Source organism: Pavona decussata, unplaced genomic scaffold (genome assembly GCF_977016875.1).
Source record: "Pavona decussata unplaced genomic scaffold, jaPavDecu1.1 SCAFFOLD_38, whole genome shotgun sequence".
NCBI classification, from domain to species: Eukaryota; Metazoa; Cnidaria; class Anthozoa; order Scleractinia; family Agariciidae; genus Pavona; species Pavona decussata.
In genome coordinates, this window is record NW_028145460.1 from 1,125,890 (window position 1) to 1,138,570 (window position 12,681).

The following is a 12,681-nucleotide window of genomic DNA, read 5'->3' on the forward strand; positions in this document are numbered from 1 at the left end:
CAAGCAAGAAAGCTTACTGTGCGGTTATTCACCTGGTGTACACAACCAGTACTGGAAGATACACAAAAATTTTGACTTCGAAGACGAGAGTCGCTCCGGCTATAGCTCATGTCGGCGCTGATGCTGGCGAGGCTTATGAGTAATGTGGAGACGGCGCTGTCTCATCAGGCTGGAGTGAAGCGGTCGAGATTGTGGCTGGACAACATTACTACGCTGCATTGGATTATGAACCGTGGGGAATGGAAACAGTTCGTCCGACAACGCGTCAATGAGATTTTAAAGCTGAGTGAAAAAGGAGATTGGAGTCATTGTCCGGGTGAAGAAAACACAGCTGACATTGGATCGAGGGGAGTGTCCGCGCTAGAGTTTAAGCAGAGCGAGTTGTGGTGGCATGGTCCAATGTGGTTAAAGGAGAGAGAAGACAGTTGGCCGACGGTAAAAGCAATTCAACCCACGACTGAGAACAGTGAGGAAGAACGTAAAGCCGCAGTTTTGTCAGTACAAGTTGACACGCCTCTCGGTTTAGACAGAGTTGTACAGATTGACAGGTACAGTTGTATAAGAAAGCTTTTGAGAGTAACAACGTGGATTAAACGGTTTTGTTTCAACGTTTAGAAGAAGACGAAAGAAGAAAGAAAGCGAGAAGCCCTCACATTACAAGAGTTAAGAGAAGTGGAAAATGACTGGATTAAAGTGGCACAGAAAGAGTTGAAACAGGACGACAACTACAAGCAACTTGTCGGTACATTTGGACTGTCAGAGGATTGCAATGGTGTACTTCGATGCAAAGGGCGTTTGGAGTACTCAGATTTGCCTCAAGAAGCGAAAGAGCCAACAATTTTGCCTAAAGACCATCGCTTAACGTACCTGCAGATTCAACAGTGCCACAATAGAGTCTTGCATAGCGGAGTCAGGGGCACGCTGGCGGAATTGCGCTCGAGATTCTGGGTACCAAAAGGTGGGCAATTAGTGAAGAAGGTGCTCAGTCAGTGCGTTGTATGCAAGAAATTGGAAGGAACGTCGTTTGCGCAGCCACCAGTTTCTAGCTTACCGGAAAATAGGGCGAGACCGTCCCCTCCGTTTTCTAAGGTTGGCGTGGATTTCTCAGGGCCATTGTACGTCAAGACTAGAGGTAAACAGATGAGAAAGGTATACATCGCCCTGTTTTCGTGTTGTGTGACGAGAGGTCCTTTGTTTTTGGACCTAGTGGAGGATCTTTCAGCAGCAACCTTTCTGCGTTGTTTGAGAAAAGTTACCACCAGAATGAGAACACCCACTTTGATTGTGTCAGACAACGTCAAAACGTTCAAAAGGACAGACAAAGAACTGCAAACACTCTACCGTCACCCCGAGGTAATGGATAGCGGAACTGGAGAACAGACGATTCAACTTGGAGAGGGCCCCATGGTGGGCTAGATTTTCTGAGCGAATGGTTGGAAGCGCTAAAAGGTGTCTTCATAAGGTGATCGGTAATGCCAGGTTAACTTTCGATGAGTTGCTGACGGTACTTGTGGAAGTGGAAGGCACTCTGAATTCTAGACCGCTAACGTACGAGTATAACAACCCCGAAGGGGAAGTTTTAACTCTCACACACTTGATCTACGGAAGAAGACTTCAGTCATTGCCGGAGGTCACTGAAGAGGAAGAAGAGAGTGAGAGCGCTTGTGCAAGGAGATACAAGTATCTGAACCAGAAGTTGCAACATTTTTGGAAGAGATGGCGGCGAGAGTATGACAGATCTACGAGAGAGCCTCAGAATGCAAGGTTCTTCCAACCGAAATCTCCTAAGGTAGGAGATTTAGTTACAGTTTATAATGAAGGTAGTTGGAAGCTGACAGTTGTAGAAAGGCTCATTGCAGGAAAGGACGAAGAGGTAAGAGGAGCGAGTGTGAGAGTGATCACAAAGGTCCGCATGAGCAGGCCTGTACGAAGGCTATTCCCCTTAGAAGTCCGCGCTGCATCATTGGAAGACACACCGAGAGTGAATGAGGGAGGTGCAGCAGAAACAAGGCGGGACAGACCTCGCCGAGCTGCCGCGCTAGATGCTGCCTGAAAGACGAGGGGCATGCTACTGACTTCTGAACATAACTAAACGAAGCGGTTCATCCTTGACTCAAAACTGAGTCGAGTGGGGGGAGTGTCGGAAACCGGATATTAGCGACAATGAAATGTAGTGAATGTGTATTGTAAACTTGATTGACATGTGAATGATTTTGACCGGTATCAAATAATTAGCTAGAAAAATTTGTACGACTGAGCGTTATATAGTCCTCTTAAGTGGAGTGGAATATTTTGTACTTTCACAACCCTCTTTCTTATCGTTCATGAGAGGCGCTCGCTATCCCTTTTCGCTCACCCCTCACACGCGCTTTGCAAGTGAAAGAAATGACGAGTCAGCTGGTGCGCTACCAAAGAGTTTGAATCTCGATCTCGTCTGTCATCTTTCATCTCCTCTCACCCACTGTCTGTAGGTAAACCCTTGTCCTCTCCCTTCCTTGTGACCCAGGGTTTAAATCAAGGAATATGAGACTTTCTTGGTGGTCTACTGCACCGACGATTACAACGAGTTGATAAAAGTACATCAGTTTAATTCCAGGGGAACATAGGAGATTACAAAGTCTGATATCATTTTTATGACACTCGATAAAACGTTGATATAAAATGACATTAGTTTTAACAGTACTGAATGTCGAACACACAAAATTTTAAGCCTGGCGTAGGTGTTATGTTACACTTCAAACTGCCAAATCACATAGACTACAACTACGTTACATTTGAACATTAACTCTAAAAATGGTGCTCTAAAGAGATGGGAAAAACTTCGAAACGGTAATACAGTGTATGGACACTGGAAAAGTACAAACGATTGAATGGCTTTGCACCAAATATATACAAACACAGCTGCACAGGACGGTTTGATTTTGATGGGACAGAAACCCAAGAGCAAATTTATTGTGCTTCGCCTTGATCATGAAAGGCTACTAGTTAATTTTTCTTTTATTAAAAGAAAACACTCAGTTGTGAACGAAATGGCACAGAAAGTTCGGTTTGATAAAAAGCACAGCTCTCTACAATGTAGCCTACATATACCTTGTGTCTGTGATGCTAATGTCATGCACATGACAGAAAAATGAATAAGGGGATGCGAGTGTTCAAAAAAGACTAGGAAGACACTCAAAGTAAAATTATAATAGTCCTTGTTACAGCCCGAAAGAATTTGAGTACTTGTAGCAATTTGGCGATACTTTGTTTAAAGGACTTTTTATACAGAAAGAGCAATACAGAACAGGCAGAGCAATAGTGTGATTTGCAGATTCACTACGTGTCCCTCATTGGAACATCTGAAAACTGCAACAAATTGTCAGCACAAAAATGTCATTCAGTCCTCCTCAACTTCATCTTCAACCTCAAGCTCTTGATCAGCGTCTCCATTTTCTTCATCTCCATTGACTGCATCAGGGCTGGCTTCCTTTTCATCACCCTCACCCTCAGCATCTCCATCGGCTTCCTCCTCCTGTTCGTCTTTCTCAGGACTCTTGGAGGGCGATTTCTTCTCTTCCTCTTCCGCAGATTTGGATCTTGACCGCTCTTTTTCTTTGGAATGTGAGCGTGACTTGGACTTGCGTGACTTGGAGCGTGACCGTGAACGAGATGAAGAACGGTGGCGCTTCTTTGGAGATTTGGAACGTGACTTGGAGCGGGAACGGGAGTGGCTTCTGGGGTGAAAAAAGATCACGGATGAGAAGTTGGCAAAACGATTTTAGATAGGGTTAAATGTAATTTAACTTAGTTAACGACTTGGAGCAAGTTTGCTCCCTAGTGGCATGGCGTAGCGTGGCGTTAGCGTTTATTGGCGTAGTTTGAACGCTGGAAGTGCGTTAGCGTTTGGGCTTTGCTGTTGCATTACTGTTTGGGCCTGGTTTAGGTCCGCAGGCAGTTGCTTGGCCAGCAGTTTTCTCTTACGGTTTAGACGTGCATATTTGCATGTGCTCGGAATTTTACTCTACTCAGCATTTTCATGGCGTGGTTAGTTTATCACGTTTTGTAGAGCTTTTATCCCCCCCTCCCCCCTTCCCTCCTGGTAGTGTTAGCTTGCTGTTGTTGGGATTGGGGTTAGGTTTGAGCTTGGGGTAAGGGTTGAGGGTTGGGGAAGGGTGAGTGTGAGTTCTACCTCTTATTTACTTATCATTTTTCCACTGAGCTTCTTGTCTCAGTGTGGCAGGTGCTGGGGTTGGGGCTGGATTGCGGGCGGGAGTCGAATTTGTTCTTTGATATTAGGGGTTTTAACCCTTTAAAAAGGGTTAACGACTTGAACACAAAGCACATAAAAACCATACATTTTACTAAACAACACTTCTTTCGAATTGGATTAAAAAAGACCCAATATACATACATTCACAGTTTTCATACCTCTTTCTCCGTTTTGGGGATCTTGATCTGCTGCGACTGCGTGAACGACGCGAATAAGATTTGACTTTTTCCTGTGAGAAGACAAGAACATTTGTAAAAAAAATCCTTCTGATTTGGATTAAAAGACTTTGAAGACATGCATACCTATCCTTGCCTGCAGGACTCTCACCTCCCCCTACGTACCCCCCCTACCCCACCCCCCCCCCACACACGCAAACCTGTTTGGAATTTCCAATGACATTATGGATATTACATAAGGGCTTTCACCTCTAGTCATTAGAGTTGTAGGGTACTGCAGTGACCAGAAAGCACTACTACCCATAAGCAATACATGTAGTTGAGAGGACCAGAGTTTTTTTTGTTCAGATGGTAAATGTTCTTCTATTCACTGAAAATCAAAAAAATAACTCTTACTACTTTGAGACGGATACGTTTGCCATTCAACTCTGTATCATCAAGTTTCTTCAAAGCATTCTTCATGTCTTCCTTGCTGGCAAATTCAACAACTCTGAAGAACAAAAAGGTGTATCGCAATTAACTAAAGACAATACACTGGTATGCTCGTCACCCAATGATGCTGCACTGTCACGGTAATCCGTCAACAGGGATCAGAAGGGACAAAAAAAATCACAACAACAAAGCACTGATACTTTATGACTGAATATGAGAGCTGCTTAGGGTCAGGTGGAGAATAAGTGACAGTTTTCTGCAACCTTTCTCTGTGTTCTGAAGGATTTTTTGTGCGCTAAATGTATATTACATGTAGATCACATAATAACAATTGCAAATATGACTAAAAACAAACAAATATGACTTGTCAGTACTATCATTTTACCATATTGTCTAGGTTTAGTCATCATTTATTTCTCTTGGAGGGAACCTAAGTTTTACAAGCCCCGTGGTTTTTGTTAGGTTCCCTCGCCACTTCTTTTCTATCTCTTGTACTTTAAGGTGGTACTGGAGGCTAAATCGGATCTTTCGGATCATGACCTTTTTTAAACATATGGGAGATTACTTAAAATGGGACATGTACGCCAAATTTCAGAGATCAAGACTGAAGCGTTCACGAGTAATAAGCGAGAGAAGTTTGGTTTCTACGGGGTCTTTCGCGGAAAAAAACACGGACTGCCTACTGCGAAAATCCTTGTGTTGTCTTCGTGTACAATTCCCCAAAGAGTATGATGTTGAGAGATCTGTCAATAGTGCTCTCTTTTACGTGAAAGATGAGACCGTTCTGGATCTCTAGATGGATGAAATAAAATTATTGTCTTCGCTAAAGACATCATCTTTTGCGATCAACTCAGTGGTGACAATTTAGGAAATGGAAACATGGACGCTTTTGACGCCGGAAATTTCCTCAAAACCGGTAATTTGAACATCTCAGCAGTCTATTACATGATTAATATTGTTTGTAGTAATATCGCAATTCACTTCTTGGCGCGATAATTTTACAAATAAACGCTATTTCTTATTTTCACCACCTAGCCAACTACCCAACAGCACACGCTATTCCAATATTTTTCTTTCAGGTTTGCTGAAACGCCGAACGGATACGGGTCGCCTTGTGTAATCCAACGAACGGCGATCTATGACTGCGAGCAGCCGTACTTTCCCCCCTCATATCACGCACGAAAAGTGACGGTAAAATTATGCGACTTCGCCGCTCACTAGATCTATCGTGCGCTAGATGCGCGCTCCAAAAATTAGGAGAAGACAGAGACTGCTCGCAGTCTAACGGCGATCTCGAAGCCAGGAGAAAACAGGAGAGAAATGCGTGATTCTCCAGCCAGCTTCCCTCAACTTATCAAAATCTAGCTCTATCCTCGACTGTGATCCTGAACCACAAGCTTCGTTAGCCTTTTCGGACTTCTCCTTCATAGTGTGTCACCGCTTTCTTGGCGGCATCACTTATACTTTTCCCTTTTTTTAAACGTATATTTCCTCTCTAAACTAGCTTCTTCGATCACACGTGTTTGCCTGTTTGATTCAACGCCGTCACACTGTTGGGGTTCTGTTGCGGGTGCCGTTGCTATCCAGAGGTGTCATTGTTTATAATCGCTTCTCCTGATTGGTTTCGCGGGAAAAATAGCACCCCAAAAAAGGAAAGAAAGGGCCTAAAAAGGACCGTTTTTGATGATTTACCGCTGTAAACTGTTATTACAGGCGTAAAAAAACATGGCTGCCACTGAATCCAAGCCGATGAAAGCTTTCGAGATGATTTTTTGACGACTCCAGCGCAATTTTGAGAAAAAAATACATGTTGATAGAAAGGTGGGAGTTGGATCAGTGCAATATCTCTTCATTGATTTATAGCATGGACTAGAAACTTGGCAGACGTAAACTACATTAGTGAAGGGAAATTTTTGTGCGAGTACGTCAGATAGCTGCGAATGCGAGACAGATAGCCTCATTGCCTATTTCGAAAGGGTGCATTGATGACATTTCTAGTGGTAATTCGTTTCCATTTGACTTTTCTGTGACGTACTCCTACCAAAGTTTAGATTTTAATGATATGTGTCAGATGGCCCAAGCTTAAATAAGTGGAATGAATTCTCTTTAAGCTACATTCGAAAACACGAATTGGGAAGATATCAACCACGCCCATTGAGAGCTCAAATTTCACAAATTCCTTTCATTCTTTCATATTGAAAATGTTTTTTGCAGGAACTACATACATAAACGTTTTACATGTGAACATATGATAAAAATTGAACAAGTATTTCAACAAATATGATTCATGTAGATATGTGACAAAAATGCGAAAATTAGCCTCCAGTACCACCTTAATCACTATAACTTTGTAATCATTTGTAACCATTGTAATCATTGTAATTTATTAATCATTGTAACTTGTGTGTGGCAAATAAACTAAATATTAAACTAAATAAAACTACAAAGGGGCGTAGTGTGAAAATTTAATAAAATTCCATTGATAGGACGAACAAATAGTTGTGACTTAATCAAACCAATCGAACTTTGAATTCTTGGTTCAGAATACAGTCAAACCTCTTTATTACGGACACCAAGGGGACAGGAATAAGTGTCCGTATTATAGAGGTATCCGTTTTAGAGAGGTAGGCTTTATAGGGATTTCAGTCTCTCGGGGACCAAGTGAACTGTCCGTAATAGAGAGGTGTCCGTATTATAGAGGAGTCCGTAAGGAGAGGTTCCACTGTAGCTTAAAATAGTTTTAAAACAGACTTTAGATTGAATAAAATTTGCCAACAGCAAGAAAAGACCGTAAAATGAGCTATTAACTACATGAATTTCCTCTGGAAAATACTTCCTGTTGTTTGCAAAATGTTCTATCACAGTCACTTTTCTTCAAAAATGCATAAAACTCCACCTTTTAACACTTTGTCCCTCAATAATAAGTATGGCAACCCTCTCTTTTTATTTTAATTCAAACCAAACATTAAAGCAAAACTTGAACAAAGTCCAATTTCAATCTGCATTTCAGGAGAGTGTCATTAAAAGGAATGGCCTTCAGCCCAACTAGCATCAACACCTACAGGACCGGGTTGTTTGAAAGCCGATTAACACTAATCCACAGTTAAAAATTGTGGAAACTAAACAGGTTTTCAGCTCGCTCCTTGAAAATATTTTTGAAAGCTAATTTTAAACAAATGGCAAAGAAAAGTCTACGTCAAAACTGAGGGACAGACATCGTTTGGAAAAATCATTATAGATTGGTTATTTAACTCGAATTAAAAGTTCAAGTTAAGCCAGGATTAGCTTAATCAGGCTTTCAACAACTTGGCCCAGATTGTTTTCTCTGCGAGGACTAAAAAAAAAATATGTAAAATGTACTTGGACACCTACCCTTCACCCTGCCTTCTTTTGTGAGCATCTGCAAATGTCACCTCTCCTGCTTTGGAAATGTACTCTTTCAAATCCTGAAACAACACTTCCAGTTCAGTTTAAAACAAACACAAAACTACAGCAAAGCAATGCAAACAGGAATCTGATCAACAACTAGCACTATTAACCACAACCAATACAAAAGCCAGGGATCTGAAAAAAGGTGAAAATATACTAGCTGGATGCTTGCTATGCGTATATAGATTTCTGTCCTCTCTTACTTCTGTACCAAAATTTTGCTATACATAAATTACGTGTATTTCTTGCAACTTTGCATGAAGTGCTTGAAAACTCAGAGCTTAAATGTATGAACCAAAACAATGCATTATAAACACTCTTTGCTGGAGTAGGTCATGCCTACTGTATGTTACAGGTACATGTAGGCTCAGATGTATACGGGCTGAAAATATTTCTTTAATATCTGCACAACATTTCCTTGAGCATCCATGAGACTTCCATGACCTTGAAACCATGATACTTACTTGTGCAACAGTCTTTTGCATCAATTTTACAGAATCAAACGTTACAAATTGGAAACAGAATGTGGCTGGCGAGCGCTGGAGGCCAACTGTAAGATTTAGGACAGGTATAGCTGGCACTGGTGAGAGAGACCTCACAGGATGGACGGACAGCCACAATAGCACTAACTAAGCCCTGAATGACTGTCTGTTTGGTGAGGCAAGGGTCGGAATGGAAAAATTACATGGCACATGGTGCTCAAACGTCTTGGCACTTGCTGCTACGGTTGGTTGGGTAGCAAAGGCAAGGTCAGATTGCGTACTCCTTCGACGAGGCTCGAAATGGTGTCCGTCTGTCTGTCTGAACGACTGACTGAACGACTGACTAGGAGTAGGGCAGGCGGACTGGCTAGGACATGGCATAGCTAGCTTTGGATATCTATAGATCAATCAAGAGGTGTGATCATAAGTTATTTTTTTTAGAAATTAAAACCAATTGAGTTGCAATTTTGCCATTACCTATAAATAACCAAACAAAACCCGAATTGAAAATGGACTGTCCTGAAAGGGGGCACAATCAAACTAAATTTAAACAGTAACAGTAACTAGCATAGTAATAACATTCAATGGGTAAAATATTGTTCTTTGCAAAAAAGATAAATCTATGCTACCATTGCAAAACAAAACAAAGACCATGACTCTCACAACCAAAACAGAATCCCACTATTACATTCCACAAACTTTCTCCTGTCCTATTCCTGGGCATTACAAAAAAAGAAAAATGCATGTACATCAGAGTTACTTGCATTGAAAACACCCACACCCAAACAGAGAGAGGAACCCTACAATATATGGCAAAACATAAAATTTCAATCAACCAAACTCAATACACACCTGCCAGTTGATGCGTGAAGATAGATTTTCCACAGCAAGCCTGTGTTCTGTCCTCAGGGGAGGAGTACGGCCTCTTCTCTGTGGTCTGCTGCTGTTTATGACAGCATTAAAAGTTGGTTAGTTGAAATAAACTTGTCAACTGTAAAAGGAGGTAGTATGCTAAGTGATTGGGGTGCCAGTCTTGGTCCTGGGTTTAAAGTGATCACCAGTATTTAGCCTCACTTAAAATTTGCCAATAATTTAAATCCAAGAATTTGTGTTGAAGAATGGTGCCTCAAACTACGGGTCACAGTCCCAGTGACTTATGATGACCAGAAAGCAGATACGTATGTGTACAAGCTCAGTGGGGTGATTTCAATATGTATTACACAGAAAATTTCCCCTAGTGTGCTTTACTTTGGTCCAAATTTACCTTGGAGCACTCCTGTAACCATAGTCCATGCTTCTGGATGGATTTCTTGCATGTTCAACAAGAACTCTGAATTTCAAAAAAGAGAAGAAAAGTCATTAAGTAATTTGGCTACAATCACCAGGATCTCCTGAAAGCCAAACCTATTACCTTCCACCACTGAATTTAAATAAATGCTTATCTTAAAATCTCAGAAAGGATCTGAAGGGTTTGGGGTACTAGAGTCTGAAACAGCTGGATCACTACATGGAAGGCCGCCATGGGAATGTTGGCTAGTAAAGGCAGGTTCCTTACAACAAAGTTAACACTGAGTCGCTTGAGTGCTTATCAGAGCCAGATTCATTTGACCACTATGTTGGATAAGGTTAGACAATGCTGAATTAGTATAAATCTACTAGTGTTCTATCATGAATGCCATTCTCTGATTGGCTACGCTACTCACTATCTATTCTGTGATAGAAAGTGAGTAGCAGTTTTCAACAAAATGGCGGCTGCTAGGTCGCATTTTCGAAGTGTCTGCGAAGAGGAAATAGATGATTTACTTGTTTAGTTTTGACCAAGTAGTAGATTTATACCAAAACAATTAGCTTATTTGCTCTCGATGTCTATGCGTGATAGAAATCTTGAGCTCACAATCTAATTTTTAATTATGATTTATGTTGTGTTATCCAAGAAAATAGCAATACCCATGCCCTTCCCATGGAAAAGTTTTTTTTGTTGGAAAATCCAATAAATTGTTCCCCTAACAATGTTTGGTGACCTTCTGTTAGTGTTATAGATTTTCAGTTCTCATCCAACCTACCAACCACAGAATGAATTTCCAAAAAACAGCCAAGACCCCAGTTAGAAACTTAACCCCCCAGAAAGATCTTAGCAAATCAACAAGCGCTTGAACTTTTGATGATTTGCTCATCCCGAGACCAAAAAGCCAGTCATGAATCGTTGAACAGTTCTAGTTGCATTTCATCCAGGATTTCAGATCAAAGTTCTGCAATACACAGCGACTTGCTACATACTGATAACAACTGAAACAACTGAATAGCATGGAAATTTTAATTTATTTCATTTTCAATACCATCAATGTGACCAGTCAACCTGACCGGCAAGACAAAAGGTTGATCGGTCAACTCCTTAATTAGTTTGAACAATGTCAGTTGACCGGCTATTATTTCAAGCCATGAATACCTTCACTCAAGGGCAAATTTTCTGCTCCAATTAATCACTGCGTATTCTTTACATGCAGAAATATATCAAGGACTTCCCTCCAAACTTTTTTGAAGCCCTTTCAAGTGAAAGATTTGCTTAAAAGGTTAAAGTCTGTTCTTCAAAAGCTCCTCAACTACCAACAACCAGAACAAAACCCACCCAAGATTAAGAACTCCACCAGACCAAAAGATAAATCCACTTCCAGCTCCCCACACCAATCAAATCCCCCCCACCTCCTCCCTGCTTCCCCTGGGGGGGGGGGGATGGGTCAAGGTTCAAAGTGATTGGCATACAAGTTTGATCGAGTTTCACTTTTATCACTGAATGATCGATAAGATACGCCTGGATTTTCCTTCCTTATTACAAGATAGAAGTGTTGCTTGTTGTATCTAAACCCTAAAGCTTTAAAGCAAGAGCCATACACAACTTTTTGGCCGTTATTAACGACAAAGTTCGGCGTACAACAATCTTTCCATGCTATAACTTGACTATTGTAAGCCACAGACTAAACTCGTGACCTAGTTAATTTCGTACCTCTCTCCTAAAAGTTCTCTTCCATTTAAATCATACACACAGTCATCAGCATCTCTTGAATCCTCGAATTCCTTGGCAACAAGAAAAGAAGAAAGAATTAAAAAAAAAAATAACATCGGAATTAAACTAGGTCCGTTAAAGGACATTTCGCAATGTAAGGTTTGTAGTTCCTTGCGAACTCACCACAAAACCATATCCAAGTTTGATGCTAACTTCGCGCACTCTACCAAATCCCCGGACAAACTTCTCTAAATCTCTTTCTCTTGTATCTCTGGGAAGCCTTCCAAAGTAAACTCGTGTGCCACCACTACCACGAGACATTTTCGGCAATCTAAATTGTGTAAAGGGAAGAAAAGATGCCAATCGAGAAGAACAAGATGGCGGTTCACGAGGAAGAGAACGCCGATGTCCCGGATGAAAGCGTTTGTGCCGCTATTGTCTTTCAGGGCTTCAGAAATCTTCCCCGAAAAGGTCCCTATGATCCCTGCATGGGCACTTGAGGGCAAGGGGTGAATTGGGGTATAGGGGTATTGAAATACGCCGATACAAATCCGTTGATTAGCCAAAAACAAAAAAACAAAAAACAAAAAAAAATTGCTCAAATCCCAATCCTTGAATTATTTAACAGTTACCTTGCACACGATTTTGTTTAAGCAAAGTTTCTCATATGTCTGATCTCGGTACAAAAACAACGCAAAACATAGAGACACACCATCTGCACTTTATAATCGGCAAAAACCAAAATCCAGGCCTAAAAAAATGGATAAATCTTCAATCCACTGGATGCATTAGCAAAATCCACAAATCCAGTTTTATAACAAATTTAAATTTTCCTCTGAATCCGAAATCCGGACAAAAATATTTGCGAAATCCGCGAGCAGCTGCTGTTGTTCTTTTAATTTTTGTTTC

The 12,681-nt window shown here is 41.2% G+C and overlaps 1 protein-coding gene and 1 pseudogene across 2 annotated transcripts in view; one reads left to right on the forward strand and one right to left on the reverse strand.

Moving 5' to 3' along the window:
- LOC146483476 (serine/arginine-rich splicing factor 5-like) overlaps window positions 1-12,185 on the reverse strand; it is a 34,121-nt gene extending 21,936 nt beyond the window's left edge. Inside the window, exons 1-8 of one of the 2 annotated variants that reach the window (XR_014863789.1) lie at window positions 11,956-12,185; window positions 11,773-11,843; window positions 10,036-10,101; window positions 9,624-9,714; window positions 8,233-8,306; window positions 4,825-4,918; window positions 4,411-4,481; window positions 3,320-3,716 (exon numbers count right to left, since the gene is read on the reverse strand). Coding sequence is in view for 1 of the 2 variants with exons in the window: in XM_085105699.1 (XP_084961825.1) it covers window positions 3,380-3,716; window positions 4,411-4,481; window positions 4,825-4,918; window positions 8,233-8,306; window positions 9,624-9,714; window positions 10,036-10,101; window positions 11,773-11,843; window positions 11,956-12,093 (942 nt within the window). In the remaining variant the exon portion in view is untranslated. Of the gene's footprint in view, window positions 1-2,567; window positions 3,717-4,410; window positions 4,482-4,824; window positions 4,919-8,232; window positions 8,307-9,623; window positions 9,715-10,035; window positions 10,102-11,772; window positions 11,844-11,955 lie in introns of those variants that run through there. The other variant, XM_085105699.1, reaches the window with a different exon arrangement.
- Window positions 136-2,991, forward strand: LOC146483480 (uncharacterized; annotated as a pseudogene).
- Window positions 12,186-12,681: the final 496 nt, after the last annotated feature.